The 21,037-nt window shown below is 56.8% G+C and overlaps 2 protein-coding genes across 2 annotated transcripts in view; one reads left to right on the forward strand and one right to left on the reverse strand.

The window, feature by feature from the left end:
• Positions 1-16,997, forward strand: part of MEGF8 (multiple EGF like domains 8) — a 47,298-nt gene extending 30,301 nt beyond the window's left edge. Inside the window, exons 33-41 of the mRNA XM_030874133.2 lie at positions 80-293; positions 448-662; positions 5,318-5,525; positions 5,718-5,877; positions 6,304-6,496; positions 6,978-7,148; positions 7,311-7,441; positions 7,939-8,071; positions 10,273-16,997. Of these exons, the coding sequence (XP_030729993.2) occupies positions 80-293; positions 448-662; positions 5,318-5,525; positions 5,718-5,877; positions 6,304-6,496; positions 6,978-7,148; positions 7,311-7,441; positions 7,939-8,071; positions 10,273-11,541 (2,694 nt within the window). The 3' untranslated portion in view covers positions 11,542-16,997. The remainder of the gene's footprint in view (positions 1-79; positions 294-447; positions 663-5,317; positions 5,526-5,717; positions 5,878-6,303; positions 6,497-6,977; positions 7,149-7,310; positions 7,442-7,938; positions 8,072-10,272) is intronic.
• Positions 16,998-17,544: 547 nt separating this feature from the next.
• Positions 17,545-18,924, reverse strand: CNFN (cornifelin). The gene is made up of 4 exons (XM_030874150.2): positions 18,888-18,924; positions 18,325-18,432; positions 17,731-17,867; positions 17,545-17,634 (listed from the first exon to the last, which is right to left on the reverse strand). Exons 1-4 carry the CDS (start codon positions 18,922-18,924, stop codon positions 17,545-17,547), a joined length of 372 nt encoding a protein of 123 aa, XP_030730010.1.
• Positions 18,925-21,037: the final 2,113 nt, after the last annotated feature.

Below are 21,037 nucleotides of genomic sequence, written 5' to 3' on the forward strand. Positions count from 1 at the left end.
GGGATTGGGTGGCAAGACCTGAGGCTGGAGGGATGCTGGGGGCCCTGACAACCCCGCTGAGCCCGTATCCCCCCGCCAGGCATCTGCCCCCCGCTGTAAGTGGTGTACCAACTGCCCTGAGGGTGCCTGCATCGGGCGCAATGGGTCCTGCACCTCGGAGAATGACTGTCGCATCAACCAGCGAGAGGTCTTCTGGGCTGGGAACTGCTCGGAGGCCGTGTGTGGGGCGGCCGACTGCAAGCAGTGCACAAGGGAGGGCAAGTGCATGTGGACGCGGCAGTTCAAGAGGACTGGTGAGCCCTGAGGCTTGCTCCCCGAGAGGAGAGTTTGGGGGCCTGGATTCCTGCTGCAAGGACGCAAGGGGCTCAGGGGCCTGGTTTGAGGGAGGAGGAGGGGAGGGGGCTGGGGGCCCGGACCTGCTTCTAATCCGTGTGCCCCCAACCCCAGGGGAGACCCGCCGCATCCTCTCGGTGCAGCCCACCTATGACTGGACGTGCTTCAGCCACTCTCTGCTGAACGTGTCCCCGATGCCGGTGGAATCATCGCCCCCCCTGCCCTGCCCCACGCCCTGTCACCTCCTGCCCAACTGCACCTCCTGCCTGGACTCCAAGGGTGCAGACGGGGGCTGGCAGCACTGTGTCTGGAGCAGCAGCCTCCAACAGGTACTGACTGCCCCCAGCGGGGTGTGCTGTGGCCCTCCTCCCTGCTGCACACTGACCTTTCTCCAACCCCGCCGCCGCTGTCCTACGTCCGCCTCCATTTCCTTAGGGCTGGTCCCACCATCACACTTTCTCTTTCTTCCCACTTTCTCTTCTCTCGCCTCTTCCAACATCTCTTTCTTCCCTCTTTGCCTTGTTCTTGTTGTTGTTTTTTTTTTTGGCTACATCGCACGGCTTGGGGGATCTTAGTTCCCTGATCAGAGATCGAACCCGCGCCCTCAGTGGAAGCGTGGAGTCTTAACCACTGGACCACCAGGGAAGTCCCTCTCCTTGCCTTGTGAGTCTCCCCGTCATGTCCCAGCACCCCCTTCCTGACTCCTCAGCCCTGGTGTCTCTCCAACTCTCAATTAAGCTCTCCTCGCCCCATCCTTCCCATGACTCAATACCATCTCCCTTCTCCCTCTCACACCTTTCCACTTTCCTCCTCCATCTCTTTCTCTCTCTACTTTTAGAAGTTTTGGTTGTAAGAAACAGAAACCCACTCGAGCTGGTGTTATTATAAGGAACCGGGGGTATTTGATGTTGTCTGAAAGGTAGGAAGTACTGTTGCTTCATCCTTCTTGGGCCGCCTGGTCTCTGATCTCAGCTGTTTTCTGCGCGTCTCCATCCTCTGGTTTCTCTCGGCTTGATCATCAACACACACCACCTCAACTGGCAGACCTTGACCCTCAGTCTGTGTGACTTCCTTTTTTTTTTAAAATATTTATTTATTTACTTGGCTGCGTTGGGTCTTAGTTGCGGCCTGTGGGCTCTTCGTTGCGGCGTGCAGGCTTCTCTGTAGTTGTGGCACACGGGCTCAGTAATTGCGGCACGCAGGCTTAGTTGCCCCACGGCACGTGGGATCTTAGTTCCCCGACCAGGGGTCGAACCCGCGTCCCCTGCATTGGAAGGCGGATTCTTAACCACTGGACCACCAGGGGAGTCACTATGTGACTTTCTAATTCCAGAGACCACAGTCATCTCTGTGTTCTTCTGTTAGTTCACATTCTCAGGGAAGACTTCAGCTCAGCTCACGAGTTAGATGTCCAGCCGTGGTCCAGTGAGGTGTGGCCAGGGAAGGGAAGGAGCACTGCTTCTGACACAGCCATTCAGACCCACCCTTCATCTATGGCTATGGTCTAGAGAGATGATTCTTGAACATGGGCATGGTCTGGGGAGGTACAGTCCACCCTTTGGCTGCCCAGTGCGTGCTGTCTCATAAGGTCCATTCCAAAGACGCCTCTGGGGGGAATTCCCTGGTGGTCCAGTGGTTAGGACTCCGCACTTTCACTGCCGAGGGCCCGGCTTCAATTCCTGGTCAGGGAACTAAGATCCCACAAGCCGTGCGGTACGGCTGAAAAACAAAACAAAACAAAAAAACCAAAGATGCCTCTGCCTGGCATGATTTAGCTGTCCCAGTGGCAGACACAGGCAGTCAGCCCCAGCCCCACCCCAGCAGGAGATAAGAAAGCTTCAGCTACTGCTGTCATATCCAGAAACAGTGTCACTGGGCCAGAGTTGTGAGTCTGTCTACTCCTCATTCATCTTTTTTTTTTTTGGCGGTATGCGGGCCTCTCACTGTTGTGGCCTCTCCCGTTGCGGAGCACAGGCTCCGGACGCGCAGGCTCAGCGGCCATGGCTCACGGGCCCAGCCGCTCCGCGGCATGTGGGATCTTCCCGGACCGGGGCACGAACCCGTGTCCCCTGCATCGGCAGGCGGACTCTCAACCACTGCGCCACCAGGGAAGCCCTACTCCTCATTCATCTTTATTGTGCAAGATTGTGCAAGACCCAACTGAGGTGTGATTACTCACCATCTCACAACCCAAGAGCCTACACGAGTCTTTGGTAAAATAGGAGTGCTGTCAACAGACCCTGTCTGGGGTGTTTTCCAACACCAACAACCAATTCTCCAGTTCTCTGCATGCCAACTATGTGTTCAACAATTCAGTTAATTTCTGACACTATCTACGTGAAATCAGAGTCACATCCCACAGGTTAAAGTGTTCAGTTCCACAAGACTGCTCCCCCTTCAGATGGCAGTCACAAATCCAGGCTAACTGGCTGTACATTGGGGGTTCCCACCATCCCCTCTGCAGGGCTGATAATGTGCTAGAATGACTCACAGAGCTCAGAGAAACGTTTACTTACTCACACTGGTTTATTATAAAGGATACAGCTCAGGAAGAGCCAAATAGAAGAGGTGAATCGGCAAGGCATGCAGTTTCCATGCCTTCACTGGACATGCCGCCCTCCCAGAGGATGCACTCATCAACCTGGAAGCTCTCTGAATCGCATTGTTGTTGTTGTTTTTTTTTTTTTGGCCGTGCCGCGCGGCTTACGGGATCTTAGTCCCCCGACCAGGGATTGAACCCCAGCCCACAGCAGTGAAAGCACAGAGTCCTAACCACCGGACTGCCAGGGAAGTCCCCTGAATCTCATGGTTCACGTGTTTTTATAGAGCTCAATCTCTCCCCTGACCCCCCGGTGGGTGGGTGGGGCTCTAATCACTTGGTTTTTCGGCTGACTCCCCTAAGTCACCCTGTAAGCATAAACTCAGGTGTAAAAGGGGTCCCTTATGAACAGCAAAAGACGTCCCCACCGCTCAGGAACCCCTATGTGTTTTAGTAGCTCAGTACCAGGAACTGGGGACAAAGGCCAGATACATTTTTGTGTCATACCACACCGTCCCATAGGAAGGTCGTCCAAGTTAGATGGGAGAATGTATGTAGAGCGTGGAGCCCGGCCTGCTATTCAGTAAAAACTCAGTAACATCCCCATGTTCCACCCACTGGGAGGATTCCCAGTCTCCGCTGTCTGGGTCACACCAAGAGGGTCAGTGCAGCGGCTGGGAGTGGGGGGTGCTCCCCGTAGGGCTCTCGGCGTGGCTGCAAGGGCAGAGGTCCCCTGCGGTGGCACCTCTAACAAGCAGAGGCCTCTCGTCCTCAAGCCTGGGGTCCTTCCGGTGATACACGTCCTCCCTAAATATTATTGAGATTTCCATTATTTGTTTTTATTGGGATCCCAGGGACTGGAAGGCAACACCAGAGAGCCTGCAGGCAGCTCAGGAGGTGTGAGGCGGGAGGGGGTGGTGGGGCGGCTGAATGGAGAGCGCGGAGCTGATGCTGCGTGGGAATGTCAGAGGGCGGCTGCCAGATCTTCTGATTTCTGGGAAAATCAGTTAAAACTGTTGGCTCGGGTGTTTTAAAAACACAGATCAATCATAACAGGTGCGCAGACCAGACCTATTGTGATTTCGCTCAAGGGCAGCCTTATTTTAACAGTCAGGCATTGTTCTTCTAAATGCCTTTGGCCTCAGAGCCTGGGGCAGACAACAAGGTGCTCCCTTCCCTGGCTGGCTGGCTGGCTGGCTGGCTGGCTTCTTCCCTCCTTCCCTTTGTCCTTTTACCAAATTCTTCATAGAGCACCTTCCTTGCGCCGGGCACTTTGCTAGGCTGTGGGCATATGTCAGCAGATGAGCTAGGATCCTGCATCTCTTCCAGGAACACCGGAAATGCAGTTTATGGTATTGGGCAGCATCACATTTGGCCACTAGGGGGGGTCCCAGCAGAAAGTGCTGAGCAGACTGGAGCCTCGGCTTCTCTTGGCCCCCTTCCAGATTGCCCCTCTTGTTTGTCAAGGGGTGCGCTAAATTCAGATCTGGAAGCCTAACCTGGAGGAGAATTTGGCTGTGGCAATTCAGCCAGGCTCGGCTCATCACCGGCGTAACCCATAGGGACTCAGAGCTCCGGCCACAGCTATCAGGGTGTTTTATTTCAGGACTGCATGGTTGCTTTGTTTCTTCCTAAGTGCTTCCAGATAGCCAGCCTAGACTAATCTCTTTCCTCTTGTACTTTACTTAAGGCCCAAGCCGTAAATAAAATGCTCTCATACACTGAGGTAAGTTTCCAGGAGTGTGAACCTCGTTGAGCACTGTGTCTGGGTCCCAGGACACAATAAGTGATGGTGTGTGAGCTGCTGAGTCCTGACCACGGACTCCTCAACTTCCCAGCCAAGGACGGGCGGATCCTGTTGCCCCAGCAGCTGGGTCCATGTTCTAAGAGGCTGTGGCTGGCAACCCCCCTCCTGATGCTTGTTTCTTTTTCCACCTGGGATCATTGCCTTTCTTTGATTGTAAGAAACAGCTGCATCCCAAGCCAGGTTGGTAAAGGGGCTCATTATACCAACACAGTGGTGCCTCTTGTGACCCAGGTAGAAAGTGCAGCCAGGCCCTACCAGGGACTGGAGGTGGAGCCTGGAAAGCTGCCTGTCTCCCTGTCTTTGGGGTGTGTGATTCTCATCTCTGCTTCCTTCTGTCTCTGCTCTTTTCTTGCCTCTCTCTGTTCTCTTCATTTGCTGTCATTTGTTCATCCAAACGGCCCAGCCAGCCCTAGTCTACACAATCTAGTTTTAAGGATGTCCCTAGCCTGACTTCTGGTCTGAACTTCTAGTTACAAATGCCGAGGAGGGAGAATGTGATGACCCCAGCTGATGTCCATTTTGGTCCACCCGGTTGTGGCCAGCAGGGGTGAGATCTCTGAGAAGAGGGTGCAATCCAGGAAGACACCCAGGAGGTGTTAGCTTGATCTTCTTTCTCTGCCCTTTCCCCTCCCCTGTAGTGTCTGAGCCCCTCCTACCTGCCCCTGCGATGTATGGCTGGAGGCTGCGGGCGGCTGCTCCGAGGACCCGAGAGCTGCTCCCTGGGCTGTGCTCAGGCGACACAGTGCGCCCTGTGCCTGCGGCGGCCCCACTGTGGCTGGTGTGCCTGGGGGGGCCAGGATGGGGGTGGCCGCTGCCTGGAGGGTGGACTCAGCGGCCCCCGCGATGGTGAGACGGGTTTTCGGATGGGGTGAGTGGGGCTGGCTCCTGTCTGCGTTCTGACGTGGGGTTGGTTCAGGGAACGTGGAGGGCCGCCGGGGGCTCTCACAGGTGGCGCTCAGGGGAAGGGGGAGCAAGGGCCTGGTGGCTAGGTGAGTGGTTCAGAGGCCTCCACAGTGAAGCCCTGTATCCTCGTGCCAGGGCTGACATGTGGGCGACCTGGGGCCTCCTGGGCCTTCCTGTCCTGCCCCCCTGAGGACGAGTGTGCAAACGGGCACCACGACTGCAATGAAACACAGAACTGCCATGACCGGCCCCACGGTTACGAGTGCAGCTGCAAGACGGGCTACACCATGGACAAGTGAGGCTACAGGCCAGACGTGGGGGCTTGGGTGGGGTTGAGGGGAGCAGGGCCAGGCAGACCGTGAGGTGGGAGAGTCTGTGGGGAGCGGTAGACGACGGGGCATGGATCAAAGTGGGACGCAAGAAAACATAGTCCAAGGTGTGGAGGAGGGTGTGAGGGCGGGGGCTAGGTCGTGGAGGACAAGGTTGGTCAGTTAGTTTAACAGGATACCCTGGGAAGGGGGTCATCGCCCCTGGAGGAGATGCTGGGCTGGACCCGGGGCAGGGGAGTGATGCAGCGGACTGGGGGGTGGACTAGTTGCGAAGAGGGTGGGCTGGCCGGTGGTGGCCTCAGAGGCGCGGTGAGGACCATGCTGACGGCTGGGTGTGCCTTTGGGAGGGAGTGGCCTGCTACCCTGCGCTGACTCCTGCCCCACCCCTGCAGCGTGACGGGGCTGTGCCGCCCCGTGTGCGCCCAGGGCTGCGTGAACGGCTCATGCGTGGAGCCCGACCACTGCCGCTGCCACTTCGGCTTTGTCGGCCACAACTGCTCCACGGAGTGTCGCTGCAACCGCCACAGCGAGTGCGCCGGTGTGGGGGCCCGCGACCACTGCCTGCTCTGCCACAATCACACCAAGGTGTCCGTCCGGGACCTCAGGCCCTCGCCCCGGGCCTCTGTGCCTTCAGCCTACACTCAGGCATCTTGAGCCTCCTTCCAAGCCCCAGTGAGCTAGGCACAGGGAGGAGGGGGCCTAGCCCTATCCCAAGGAAGTACGAGAGGACCCTGGGGACACCATCTGGGTCTGTACCACAGAGGGCCGCCCTGGATAGCGGGACAGAATTACTACTGGACCAGGGAGGGGGATCCCGTGGAGGAGCATCTGGGATCCTGTGGGGAAGGGCTTTCTGAGCGCAACACTGGGGCTGAAGGGGAGTGAAACCCCATCACTGGAGGTGTGCAAGTGAAGGCACAGGGCTCAATGGCAGATGGGCTGGGACTGCCCCAGGCAAATGCCTGAGCTGTTGCTGCCCTCCCCTGGTGCTCTCAGAACCTTCCCCCAGCTCGCACACCCACTGTGACTCTTCACCCCCTCTGACCGCCCTGTCCCTGGTTTCCAGGGCAGCCACTGTGAGCAGTGCCTCCCCCTGTTCGTGGGTTCAGCCGTGGGGGGCGGGACCTGCCGGCCCTGCCACGCCTTTTGTCGAGGCAACAGCCAGGTCTGCGTCTCCAGGAAGGAGCTTGAAATGGCCAGGAGGGAGCCGGAGAAGTACTCGCTGGATCCAGATGAGGTGCAAGAGGCTGGGGTCCCGAGCTCCTGGGTCTGAAGGAGGAGGGGGCTGGGGGCTCCTAGTCTGAGGGAGGAGGAGGCTGCCGGGCTCTGGACTCCTGGCTCTGAGGGGGGAGGGGCTGGTCCGTGCATTTCTGTGATCACCCTGTCCTTCCTTGGCCAGATCGAAAACTGGGTGACAGAGGGGCCTAGTGAAGACGAGGCTGTGTGTGTGAACTGCCACAATAATAGCTATGGGGACAAATGTGAGAGCTGCCTCCATGGCTACTTCCTCCTCGACGGGAAGTGCACCAAGTATGTGGAAGGGGGGCCGGGAACCCTTGTCCCGCTCAGTAGGAACAGCTCTGGGAGCCAGGCTCCTCTCCCCAGTCCTCTGCCCTCAGTCAGGAAAGGCTGAGATCCCCTGAGGCACGGGTTGGGGGCAAAGGATTAGACTCAGGTGGGAGACCCTCTCCCTCAGGCCAGTGCTGAAACGCAGGCTACCAAGCAGCCCTGGTGGAGACTCTTGGGCAGAGAGAGCGAGGGCCCTGAGGGAGAGGCCTCAGGACAGCCTCCCCGTTCCACCCCCTTCCTTTTGCATGGTCAGTAAGCCCTGGAGTTCGTCCATCCTGGGTTCTAATCCTGACTCTGCCACTTACCAACACTGTGGCCTTGGGGTAAACGGCTTGACCTCTGTGAGCCTCAGTTTCCTCTTCTGGCCTCATGGGTTGGAGCTCACGTTTACAGCATCCAGCCTGGGCCCCTGTAGGTCGTGGGGGCTCTATAACCCCCGTCTTCTTTCCTCTCTTCAGATGTCAGTGTAATGGCCATGCAGACACATGTAACGAGCAGGACGGGACAGGCTGCCCGTGTCAGAACAACACAGAGACGGGCACGTGCCAGGGCAGCTCCCCCAGTGACCGCCGAGACTGCTACAAATACCAGGTGCGGCTGGAGAAGCAAGTTATGGGCCAAGGGCCCCGTGCCCAGAAGAGGTCAGGGCTGGGATGAGGTAGCTTGGCCCGGGCAGGACTGACAACGTGGTTCCGATATCAGTGGTCATGGGGATCAAGGTCGACTTGATAGACTGTTCCTGAGCCCTAGTCAGTTTCAGGCCCCGGGCGGTGTTGCTGGGATCCCAGAAGTGAGCTTCTTGTGGGCGGTGGAGGTGAGGAGACGGACTCCAGTACGGATAGTCACAACTTAGAGACTGCAGATGCCAGAAAACTCATCTCGTAGTAGCTTAAGCAAAAAAGAAAATGTGTTGGCTCTTAGAACTGAGGTCTGGAGTCCACTTGAGGAATGGGCAGATCCGGGTGCTCACACAGTGCAGTCAGGAGCCCTTCTTTCCCTGGGTCTTGACTCTGCTCTCCTCTGGGTTGGCTTCATTCTCAGGCAAGTTTTCGCTCAAGTGGTGGCCCTCACCTGATCACTTGGGGCCAGTAGGGGATCTCGTATTATTATTAATACCCATCTGCAAACTCCCCTTGAGTCCATATCCCCTTTCTTCAGCTGGGGGGCTCCTGGAGCCCCTGTACTGACTGCCTGGTTGGTTACTGTGTTGCAGGCTCACCTCCCACAGAGGGGATAGTCCATGTTCCTTCCTTAGAGTACAGCTCCTACCACCCCTCCCACCTACCTTCTCTCTAGTTCCAGAAGGAAGAGAGAATCCCTTGCTCGCCTCAGTCTCCCTACCCGTCTACTGGCAAAGATGCGACCACGCCCAAAATGGCGACAGAGCTTCACAAGCCTTACCCCTAACATTTCCATCCAAGAACAGAATTTTGGCTTTCTTTCTTTCTTTTTTTTTTTCAGCCTTGCCGTGCGGCATGCGTGATCTTAGTTCCCCAACCAGGGATCGAATCCGTGCCCCTTGCATTGGGAGCTCAGAGTCTTAACCACTGGGCCGCCAGGGAAGTCCCCAGAATTTTTGCTTGCTTGATGCATAATCAAAAGGCCCATTGGTCTTTGTCAAAACAGACAGCTTCAGAGCTTAATTCAGACCTCCTCCTCCAGCAGCTCTGTTGGTAGCTCTGAAACAGCAGTTTCTTTACCTTCTAATGATAGCAGTAGTGGTTAGTATGTAAGGAGTGCCTGCCATAGATACAGTGGAGACAGCACAGACACGGAAGGCTCATGAAGGCTGTGCTAGGGCCTCGGTGAGCTGTGGGCATAAGAGCAAAAGGAGGCTCAGAGACTTGTCCCAGGTCAGACAGCTGGCTGGGTTTGGAGCTTGGACTGACCCTGGTCAATCCCAGACGTTGAGTGGTTTCCACTGGACTACAGGAATCAGAATAGCTGTTATCCGGCCAACTCATTCACTCGACACCTCTTTACTGAGCACCTAATATATGCCAGGCACTGTGCAAGGCATTGGGACACAGTAGGGAACAAAACAGGCAAAATGTTCTGTCCTCAGGGAATTCATGGAGGAGTCCAGCAACCAACAAATGAATATGTCAGACATGTAGTGTGTTAGTGATGAGCAGTAAGGAGGAAAATTAAGCAGAAAGGAGGGCTAGGAAATGTTGGGAGCGGAAATGGTAGATACAGTGGCCAAGGAAGGCCTCAGTGAGAATGTGACACTTGAGTAAAGACATTCAGACATGGGGCGGGTGGTGCGGGGCAGGTAGGAGAGCGATCCAAGCAGAGGCTCAACCAGTGCAAAGGCACTGAGGCAGGACCTACCCAATATAGTCCAGAAACAGCAAGGCTAGCAGGCAAGGCTGGCTCACCTGTGCTGGGCCTGTGATTTCAGTAGTGTTTACTCTCTGTGTACCGAGGAAGAATCTCCAGTTCAGCAAGGTTAAGTCACTATTCCAAGGCCACACAGCTAGTGAGGAGGTAGAGCCAGGATTCAACAGAGCTCTTCATTGCTGTGCCTCAGAGTTCCAGAGGCCTTGCCACTAGGGTGCTCTGGTCACTGGGGTGACACCAGGAACAGCAGTGCTGGAGTGTAGGATGCTGTTAGTGTCCACACTGTGTCAGGGAAGTCCAGGGGGGTCACAAGGAAGCTGCTGGGACACTGTGGAAACCCAGGGCAGGGGCTACTTACCAGTAGCTACAAAATGTCAGTCCTCCTTGGAGGAGGGCTGGACCCTGAGTTCAGCTCTGATGGCCGCTTCCACTCCCTACCCTGCCCGCAGTGTGCCAAGTGCCGGGAGTCATTCCACGGGAGCCCGCTGGGTGGCCAGCAGTGCTACCGCCTCATCTCCGTGGAGCAGGAGTACTGCCTGGACCCCACGTCCCAGACCAACTGTTTCCACGAGCCGAAGCGCCGCGCTCTGGGCCCCGGCCGCACTGTCCTCTTTGGCGTGCAGCCCAAGTTCACCAATGTGGACATCCGCCTGACGCTGGATGTGACCTTTGGCGCCGTGGACCTCTACGTCTCCACCTCCTATGACACCTTCGTGGTCCGTGTGGCCCCCGACACTGGCGTCCACACCGTACACATCCAGCCGCCACCGCCTCCCCCAGCCCCTCCACCCCCTGCTGACGGTGGGCCCCGGGGGGCTGGGGATCTGGGGGGACCTGGGGCCGGAGGTGGGCCGGCCACCCCAGCGGAGCCACGAGTGCGAGAGGTGTGGCCACGGGGCCTGATCACCTACGTGACGGTGACAGAGCCATCCGTGGTGCTGGTGGTCCGTGGCGTGCGGGACCGGCTGGTCATCACCTACCCGCACGAGCACCACACCCTCAAGTCCAGCCGTTTCTACCTGCTCCTGCTGGGCGTGGGAGACCCAAGTGGGCCCAGTGCTAATGGCTCGGCCGACTCGCAGGGCCTGCTCTTCTTCCGGCAGGACCAGGCCCACATCGACCTGTTTGTCTTCTTCTCCGTCTTCTTCTCCTGCTTCTTTCTCTTCCTCTCACTCTGCGTGCTGCTCTGGAAGGCCAAGCAGGCCCTGGATCAGCGGCAGGAGCAGCGCCGGCACCTGCAAGAAATGACCAAGATGGCCAGCCGCCCCTTCGCCAAGGTCACCGTCTGCTTCCCACCCGACCCTGCTGCCCCGGCCCCCGCCTGGAAGCCGGCCGGGCTCCCACCACCCGCCTTCCGCCGCTCTGAGCCCTTCTTGGCACCCTTGCTGCTGACGGGGGCTGGCGGGCCCTGGGGACCCGTGGGAGGGAGCTGCTGCCCACCAACCATCCCTGCCACCACTGCTGGCCTGCGAGCCGGGCCTATCACCCTCGAGCCCACTGAAGATGGCATGGCCGGCGTGGCCACCCTGTTGCTCCAGCTGCCTGGCGGGCCCCATGCACCCAACGGCGCCTGCCTGGGGTCAGCCCTTGTCACTCTGCGGCACAGGCTGCATGAGTACTGTGGGGGGAGCGGGGGTGCTGGGGGCGGTGGGCACGGGGCTGGTGCAGGCCGGAAGGGACTGCTGAGCCAGGACAACCTCACCAGCATGTCTCTCTGACCCGTGGTGGGACCCTCAGCCACAGCAGTCGAGTCCCCTGAGGGGGCCGCCCTGGACTTGGGGCCCCTCCACCTGGGACACTGTGTCCTCAGAGACCTCTGGTTTCCTTCCCCTGGGTGGGGTGGGGTGGGGTGGGGGGGTCCCCAGACAGGCCTTCTTTGTTCTGCATTCAACAATTATTTATTGAATACCTACTATGTGCCAGGCACTGTTGAAGGCACTGCGCAGAGCGGGAACCAAGACAGCCAAGGTTCCCTGATCTCGTGGGATTTAGGTTCTAGTGAAGGGATCCCGTCGGCATGCGCGCACATGCGCACGCACACACGGACAGATGAGTCAGGCCATTGCGAATGGGACGAGTGCCATGAGGTAGCAACGGAACGTGGCTGTGAGGAACCTTGGGGTAGTCAGTTGGTCCCTGTGCGAAGCTAGACTTTAAGAAGGAAACTGGCTGTGGGAAGAGCTGTGGGAAGCGGGATCCAGGCAGAGGGAACTGTTAGGACAAAGGACCTGAGGCGGGAACCAGCTTCTGTTATTGGAAGGATCGGAAAGCTGGCCAGTGTGACCCAGACCACGTGTGAAGAGGAGATGAGGTCAGGGTCAGGCAGGGGCGGATCACCCAGGGCCTGTGGGCCACACATAGGGTTTGGGGTTTTATTCTCAGGGCATTGGGCAGCCATCGGACAGTTTTAGGAGGGAGAATGACAGGATCCGATGTATTTAAGAGGTCACTCCGCTCTGTGGAGAGTGGACTGGGGACGGTGGAAGAGAGGCAGCAGGGGGACAAGAGATGGGCCAGATCAGGGAAGTGGCCGTGAGAAGAGGAGTCGGGAACAGATGCAGGCTGTGGGTGGAAGGATGTGATGATGGTGTGGACGTCGGAGTGAGGGAGGGAAGGAGTCCAGGCTGACCCCAACTTTGTGGCCCAAACTGTGGGTGGAAGGTGGGTTTATAAAGACGGGGCAGACTGGAGCTGTGGGGGGAAACCAGGAGTCCAGCTTTAGACCTAAGATCCCCTTTAGAGACATCTCTTCGGGTAGGTCCAAGCAGGGAAACACAGTCACCCGGAGTCTTTTCAGCAAAGGGAGCTGAGTGCGGGGATTGGCTCTACTGGTGAGGGACGCTGCCGAGAAGAGATGGGACAGTGAGGCAGCCCAGGGGCGAGCCAGAGCAGGACGCTGCTGCTGCCACCGCTAGGCTGGAGGGACGAGGCTCAGGTGGTGGTACCTGACCCCAGGATCAGGGTCACTGTGCTCAGAGGGGGCATAAGGAGACAAAGCCCCTGCCTGAGATGCCGCCCCGGGAAGGGCAGGGTTGGGTGGGGGACACCAGGGTTCGAATAGAAATGGCAGAGTTTTCAACATACAGCTCTCTTCCCAGACAATGCTGCCTTGAAGCAGCATCTGGCTTTTCCCCAGGGCCTACCCTCACCCCAGCCACCACCTTGCTGAGCCCTTCTGCCCCTTGAGGACCGCCTCTGCCCCCCATCCCCACCCCATCCTAACCATCTTGAACTTGGGACTCCTTTCCCAAGACTCCATCCCTCAGCTGTTGTTTTGGACCTTGGAGAGCTGGGCCCCGTGTCTTCCTCTCCGTCTGAGGCCATGTGTGCCCTCAGAGGCCGTCTGAAAGAGGGGGAGCGATTAAAGCAACAAATAGTGTGGGGAAGATCCAGTGTCCAAGTGCTGTCTGTGTGCAGTGGATGGGCCGTCTTGGCTTTCTGACCCAGCACCTGAGAGCTGGTTAAGTCAGATAAATGTCCTTATCTTGGTGCCCCCTCCAAGCCGCGTGGCCTGAGCCTGGCTCTTCACTGTGTCTCCTGACGGGGGTGGTGCCAGGAGCACTACAGAAGCTCTTGTTCCCCAGGAGGGATGACCTGAGGGTACATGAGGGCAGTGAGGCCTTTGACCCTTGCCCAGATCCCTGTCACAAGGAGACCCCTGCTCGTCTCAGGAAGGAAAACAGACTGCCTTGCTCCCAGGTTTGGGTTTTATTCTGGCCCCTGACGTAAGAGAATTCAGGCAGCGCAAAGACTGAGGTGAGGCCCTAGCACGGTGAGCTTTCTCTAATTCAAGTAGATTCTCACAGCCCAAACCAAAAGCATCATGGGAGCCTTTATCCACCAGTCCCCTGGCCAAGCAAGAGTGCTTTTGCGAGGGAAGGTGGGAGTGGGAGATCTCCATCCCGTCGGTGGGCCTCGCTCAGCGTGGGAGTCTTGCTGGGAGTGTTCCGCAGTGTACTTACAACCCAGCCCCTAGGCACAGGCCGGCTGCTTCATCTGCTTCTGAGCCAAGGACATGACGATGTGTTGGATTTAGGGGCCTGTGAATATCATGGTATTTTCAGACTTCATGAGCAACTTAAGGAGTTTTCAGGGATTGCCCTGCCCACACGTTCTGCCTTTATGAGCTGATGGTCGTACCTAACCTCCAAGACGTGACTGTGAGCTTACATTTTACTGAACACCAATGCTAGATGCTCGCTATTATGATCTTTCCAACAGTCAAATCTATGAGGTGGGGACCATGTAATCCCCATCTTGCACATGAGAAGACAGAAGTTCATAGACACTGTTTAGCTGTTGAGCGACAGCTGCCATTTGAACCCAGACCTGACTCTCACATCCATGTTCCTGACCACCAGGCTCTTCCACTTCCCAAGGAAGAACTGCTTTATTTAGCATAAGTTGACCTAGCTGTCTCAGCACAGAGTGGACACTAGGAGTAGGTGTTCAAAATGGTCAATATCTGCTCAGGATAAGGCAGAATTTCCCAACTGGGGAGCCAACTAGCAGTGGGACACGCTGCCTCAAGGAGTCCTGAGGCCAGTGGGGTCATCCCGCATAACCAGAAAGGAGTTAAGGTGGTTATTCAGGACTCCTCCATGGGGGCTTCCCTGGTGGCGCAGTGGTTAAGAGCCTGCCTGCCAATGCAGGAGACACGGGTTCGAGCCCTGGTTCGGGAGGATCCCACATGCCACAGAGCAACCAAGCCCGTGCGCCCCAACTACTGAGCCTGCGCTCTAGAGCACGTGGGCCACAACTACTGAAGCCCGCGCGTCTAGAGCCCGTGCTCCACGACAAGAGAAGCCACCGCAATGAGAAGCCCGCGCACCACAACGAGGAACAGCCCACGCTCGCCATAACTAGAGGAAGCCCGCGTGCAGCAGCGAAGACCTAACACATCCAAAAATAAATTAATTAATTAAGTATTGGCCCTCTGCCAGGTCCTGCTAAATGCTTAGGGGAAAGAAAAAAAAACCGACTCCTCCATGTTGTGTTTGGACCCTTTGGTAAGGTCTCTTATTAGCAGTCACCCTGTGACTTTGCCTTCCTGAGCAGCGCGTTTGCACTGACTGGACTTTTCCTCTGGGGCACAGAGCCACCTTCCCTTCAGCTCCTGTCACTGCTATGCAGATGCCTCTGTACCAGTGCCCCACAGCATGTGTTCCTCGTTTTCCACGTCAAACCCTCAGCAGTTGCCTCTCCCTGATACACACACACCCGAATGCAAGGGGCTTGTGGTGAAGTGAGAGAAAGCCTGGACACGGGATGCTAGGGACCTGGATTCTAGCCCATGTGTGGCCACTGATGGCCTAGGGACTTCAGGAGAAGGGGAGAAATTTTACCAAGGGCCTACAGCACTCCAGCGCTGTGCTGGGTGCTTGGCATGAGTCTTTTAATCTTCCCAACGTCACAGCTGGGAGGTATGGACTTGTCCCCCCATTCTGCAGATTCGGAAATTAAGTCCCTTGCCCAAAACTCAGGGCAGATTAGTAGACGAGTCCAGATTCCGACACAAGCCTGTCTGACTTTCCATTGCCCCCCTGTATTACCTCTAAAATCTCTTCCCTTTTCTAAGCCAACGTCTCCCACCTGTGATCACACATTGTCTCCACCTCCACTGGGCTCCACACTGTTCTGGACATATAGCCGTCAACAAGGTCCCTGCTCTCATGGAGCTGACAAGCCAGTGGGGAGCCAAATAATAAAAGATTCGGTATGTTGGAAAATGACTGGAAAAACAAGGCAGTGAAGGAGGGGGATGGGGAGGTAGGTACTTGCTCTTTAATGTAAGGTGGAAGTGGGGGGGCTCACTTTTTTTTAAAATTTATTTTTGGCTGCATTGGGTCTTCATCAGTGCGTGCAGGCTTTCTCTAGTTGCAGCGAGCTGGGGTTACTCTTCGTTGCGGTGCAGGGGCTTCTCATTGCAGTGGCTTCTCTTGTTGCGGAGCCCTGGCTCTAGGAGCGTGGTTTTCAGTAGTTGTGGCTCACGGGCTCTAGAGTGCAGGCTCAGTAGTTGTGGCGCACGGGCTTAGTTTCCCTGCAGCATGTGGGATCTTCCCGGACCAGGGATGGAACCCATGTCCCCTGCATTGGCAGGCGGATTCTTAACCATCTGCGCCACCAGGGAAGTCCTGGGCCTCACTCTTAAGATGACATGTGAGCAGAAGTGAAAGAGTGAGCCATAGGGACATCTGAGGAGAGAGAGTTCCGAGTTGAGGGAACAGCCAGTGCAAGGATCCTGACGTGGGAGCGTGCCTAACATCTTAGAGAAACAACCAAGAGACTCGTGGAGTAGAGAGAATAAAGAGGAGGTAAGGTCACAGAGGGAATAAGAGGAAGATTGTGCGGGTCCTTGAGCCACCGTGAGGACTCTGGCTTTTACTACGAGCAGGAGGAGCCAGCAGAGGGTTCTGAGCACAGGAGGCATGTGATCTATTTCAGATGTCCACAGGGCTTCTCCGTGGGGAAGAGACTAAAAGGGTGGAGTTAGGGCAGGAAGCCCAGTGAGGAGCCACTGCATTTGTTTAGGCCGAAGAGGAGGGTGGTTGGAACAAGGAGGCGCAATAGAATGGGAAGAAGGGAGATTCTGGATCTGTTCTGAAAGTAGAACCAACAGAATTTGTTGACAGTTTGGATACTGGGTGAGAGAGAAAGTGGGCAACAGAAGGGATGGCGTTCGCTATTTCCTGAGATGAGGAAGACTGTGGGAAGAGCAGACTTGGGGCGGTGGGGAATCAGGGGTCAGGTCTTAGACACGTTAAACTTAAGATGCCTATTAGACATTCCAAGTGAAGAATGTCACTCGATGGTTGAATACACACAGAGAGAGAAGAATAGCAAATAATACAAATAATATATGAATATTAGAATAGTTATACATTATTACATAATAATAATATTAACAACAGTTTGTTAAATTGACTCTGGTCTTTCCATCTGTTCCATCTCTTGCTCTCACAGTAGCCATATGACATATTAGGGATTATCCTCAGAGGGAGAAACAGACTCAGGTGTATTAATTTACTAAGAGAACACAGCTGGTAAGTGGCAAGAGTCAAGATTGAATCCCAGGTCTGTCCAACTTTGAGACCCAAACATTTCTAATCTGCTAGTCGCTTTTCAATAAAGGGGGTGGATTGAATTGTATGATCCTTGAGTATGCCTTTCAGCTCTAGAGAGTTTTAAACCTGACAGTTCTGTGCTTTGAAGACAAAGAGCCTCCGCATCTGTTAGGATTGTGTGCAGGCCAAGAGTCCACAGGTATTGAGTGAGCAGGGGGGCTCTCCTAATTTTTTCTTTGAATGGTTGGTACCCGGACAGTCCTCAGACAGCCTTTCTGGTTTGGCTAATTTTCAGGCTCTGGGCGGAGCTTCAGGTAGGCAGCTAGGGAGTTGGTGGTTTTCCTTTGTTAGTGAGGACTCCCTGGCTTAGTGAGGGAAGAGACTTGCCAATGTCGCACACAGCAGATCGACTCTGGAACTCCTTCCACACCTAGGCATGTTCCCTGTGTCCCCGCCTCCCTCACCAAACCTCCTTCTCCACCCAGATTCCTTCCCTGGGACAAAAAAGGATGTAGGCGGAGTTGGTTTTTAGGTTTTTTTTTTTATTGTGGGTGCATTTCTGGTAGCGGGATAGGGCGGAGGGTCAGGACCTCCCAGGAGAAGGCAGAGGAGGGCAGGCGTGACGGGTGGAAAAGGAAAAAGGTGAGGGGAACGTCTTTACTCTCGGATCTTCAGCTCCCGCGCCATCTGACAGAGGGCGCAGGGCAAACAAAAGGTGAGGGCCGCCCAGTCTTTCGCGATAGAGCCCTGGAGGGTGGGAGAAAGAGGTTAGCAGTCCTAACTTGCATCCCAGGAGGCCCGTCCCCAGCCCTCGGCTCCTGCGGTCCCGGGCCTGGCGCGTACCTGGATGTGGTAGCGCTCGCGCATGCCGGTGCGCAGGGAGTTCAGGGTTCCGGGCAGGCAGGGAGTGCCGCAGCACTCGCCGAAGTCGTCGGAGATGCGGCAGGCGAGGCACAGAGGGACGAAAGTGCCGCACAGACCTGCAGGGGACGCGGGGCAATAAGGGCGGGGCCCACCGGGTGCCACCGGCAGGCTCTGCCTCGGGGAGGGGCTAGGCGGGGTCCGCGGCGCGCGGTTGCGGGGCCCAGAGGCAGCTGAGTGTTGGTGGAAGTGAGGGTCCCAGAGGGAATTAGGGGTCCGAAGAGTGGGGTTTCAAGATTGGGAAATAAGGTTTGAAGGGGGAGTTGGGGACCCAAGGAAGACAAGTGAGGGTGTAAGGGGGACGTTGAGGGTCCCAGTGGAAGTTGGAAGGTGTGAGGCCGGGATCCTAGGGAGTGTCGGGCGTCCCAGGAAGGCATGTGGGTTAGAGACTGGGAATTCAGGGTCCAAGGAAGGAGACGGGGAGTGGGGCTAGTAGGGCGAGGAAGGGGCTGGGGGTGACCTTCGCTCCCCTCCCGCTCTTTCCCCGGGCCTGGAGAGGGAGCGGCGGGCACTCACAGATGGGCATGTCACTGCAGCAGTCCATGAGAGTGGTGTTCCAGTCACTGAGCTGGCACTGGTAGCTGCTGGCACCCTGGGGCTGGCTGGTCACTGGGTAGGACATGGCTGCGGAGGGGAGAGGCGGGGGTCAGCGGGCAGCTTCGCAGCACCTCCTGGGCCCTTGCACCTATGCAGCCCCTCCCTCTACCGGGCAGTCCGGGCGAGGCCACCAGGCCGCCCACTGAGGGGACACCACTGTGCCTCCCGCGTTCTTTATGCCACATCTGGGCATCGACACCCCAGTCTGTCCCTGTTGTTGGTGTCTCCTGCACAACTGGTTCGGCTGGAGGTGGGGTGGGTGGGGAGCCTGCAAGTCTAGGGAAGGTTGGCGCTACATGTGGGCGGGGCGGGGACCTGCCGCCGGTTCCTCCACGCCTGGGCCTGGGGACCTGGGTCCCTGCACGTCGGGGCATCTGGGGTGCAGGCAGGTGCCGTCTGTCTTCGAAGCCAGGGTGCCCAGGGGAAGGAAGTGGCCATGTTCCGGGGACTGGAAGGTTTGGGGTTCCATCCAGCGATCCCACCTTTGCCTTTCACGTTGTCATGCATCTCAAATTGCATCTTGCTGGCCCTGAGGAGGTGGCCGTTGGGGACAGCAGACGTGGCAGTGGTGACAACGTCAGAATCTGTCCAAGGGATGCTGGATACTGGGGGAGGTCAGGGCAAGGGGCAGGGGCACTGGGGGCTGGGTTCTCAGGGGTAAGGATGCTGGGGAGAAAGAGCCATATCAGCTTGCCAGCTAGGAGAGACGTGGGATAGGGTTGTATGGGGTTGGGGGCGAGAAACTCGCCCATCTCTGTACAGCTGCCCTCCTCATACCAGAGGCAGAGCTGGAGAGAAAGACCAAAAGACAGAGACAGGCAGAGTCAGAGACAAGGGGAGAAAGAGATCAGAGGTAGGTGCCTATAGAGATGCCACCAGTAACACTCACACCTGCCCAGTACTGTTTTTCTGTAAGCCCATTTCACAGACAGCACACTGAGGCTCAGTGAGCTGAAGAGAAACGCCTCACATCTGATGGCCCAGCCAAGAGGGTTAGTAAAGGGGGTACTGGCCCCCAGAACTTCCAACTTCAACTCAGTGCCATCAGGTTGAGAAAGGGGGGTGGGTCACAGGGGGCATTGAGAAAGACAGGGATGTCCAGAGAGGTAAACAGTCAGAGACATGTAAGGGGGCAGAGAGACATGAGTGGAGTTGGGTGGGGGGAGAAGAGAGCAGAGGCACCAACCTTTGAGTAGAAGGCTGTGGGCAGATGCTCCTACCTGCAGGACTGCTACAGCGACGATGGAGACAGAGTTGTGGGTGACACCTGGGAACTGAGTTGCTTATATCTGGGCGGGCCACGTGGCCCTGGGTGGGGCTCTGACAGAGATGCCCAGGGAGCCAAGCCGGTCTGGCTGACCCTCTTCCCCACATTGGGACTTCCCCTTCCTCCTTCTCCATCCCTCATTCCCCTCTCCCGCCTCCTGCCTGGCCTCAGAGGACCAAGGAAATCGTGGGGGAGGGGGTCCAAGGATGACGAGCTGGGAGTAGAGATCTAAAGGGAAGTGGGCAGAGAGACCAAGAGAGGGAGAGAGAAGGCTGAGGGGAGGTGCAAGGGGCACAGCTGTACAGACACCAAAAGAGAGGAAGAGACAAGAGAGATAGGGAGGGAATGGGAGACAGAGACAGAAGGAGAGGCCCAGAGGGGAGAGAGAGACAAGGAGATTCAGAGAGATGGAGAGAGATAAGATGAGAAGACATGGAGAGAGAGAGAAAGAGATGCCGAGACAGAGAGGCACAAAGATCTGGGGAGAAATAAAAAGAAAGGGGGAGAAGAGATTCAGAAAAAAGACACAAAGATAGAAAGGTGGAGTGTCAGGTGAGTGGAGGTACCAGCCACTGGCCACGCCAAGGCTCAGAGGGAAGGGAAACAGGGAGAGGAGAGAGGCTGGTGGTGCAGGAGAGTGCAGAGTGGGCTCCCACTGGGCCCTCTCCCACCATCCTTAGTGAGGCCCCGACTTCCCGGGCAGAAGGGGCTTTGTGCCCCCATTCAGGGCCACTGGGCACATGGGGGGCAGTGTGTTTTGGGGGTGACCCATGCTGGAACCAAAGTAAAAAAACACACCTCACCCAAATCCAAATTGGGAAGGGAGGAGGCTGGGGACTGAGAAACTTCTGGTTCCTGAGGGAGGTGGATGTGGTCTAGGACACTTGAGTCCTAACAGAGCAGAGGACTGGGGCCCTGGACTCCTGGGTCTGAAGGAGGAGGGGGCTGGGCATCCAGACTCTTGGGGTTAAGCTAGGCTGCATCCCTGAGTGGGGTAGGGGTCCTGGGATACCCAGACTGCTGTCTTCCTGGGAGATGAAAGAGCTGGGGGCCTGGAGGCCTGAGTCACCAAAGTCTCCCCTCAACAGGTCTGGCGGGGTTGGAGGTGACTCAGTGAAGGAAGCAGAATTAGAGCTGGGTGGGGTTCCCACCACGGGTGTCACTCCAAAATTGTACGAGGCACCGGAAAACTGGGGTGTCAGCTGCAGAGAAGGTGATGCTGTCACCACACTGGGTATGAGTATGGGGTGATGAGGTGGACCACCCTGCTGGTCTGGGATCCCAGCTTTCCCCCCACAATCCTTAATTTCCTGACACCACCCAGATGGCTTGCTGTCCTTGTCCCCAGACCTAAGGGCAGCACGC

Source organism: Globicephala melas, chromosome 19 (assembly GCF_963455315.2).
Source record: "Globicephala melas chromosome 19, mGloMel1.2, whole genome shotgun sequence".
Taxonomy (NCBI): domain Eukaryota; kingdom Metazoa; phylum Chordata; class Mammalia; order Artiodactyla; family Delphinidae; genus Globicephala; species Globicephala melas.

Bases quoted from the DNA above. Each gene is read 5' to 3' on its own strand.
- CNFN (XM_030874150.2), bottom strand. From the start codon at position 18,924: ATGCAATTTGAGATGCATGACAACGTGAAAGGCAAAG. The intron at 17,868-18,324 runs GTGAGTGCCCGC...CGTCCCCTGCAG, and splicing joins CTGCAGTGACATGCCCATCT to GTCTGTGCGGCACTTTCGTC. The intron at 17,635-17,730 runs GTACGCGCCAGG...CCCACCCTCCAG, and splicing joins GCGAGCGCTACCACATCCAG to GGCTCTATCGCGAAAGACTG.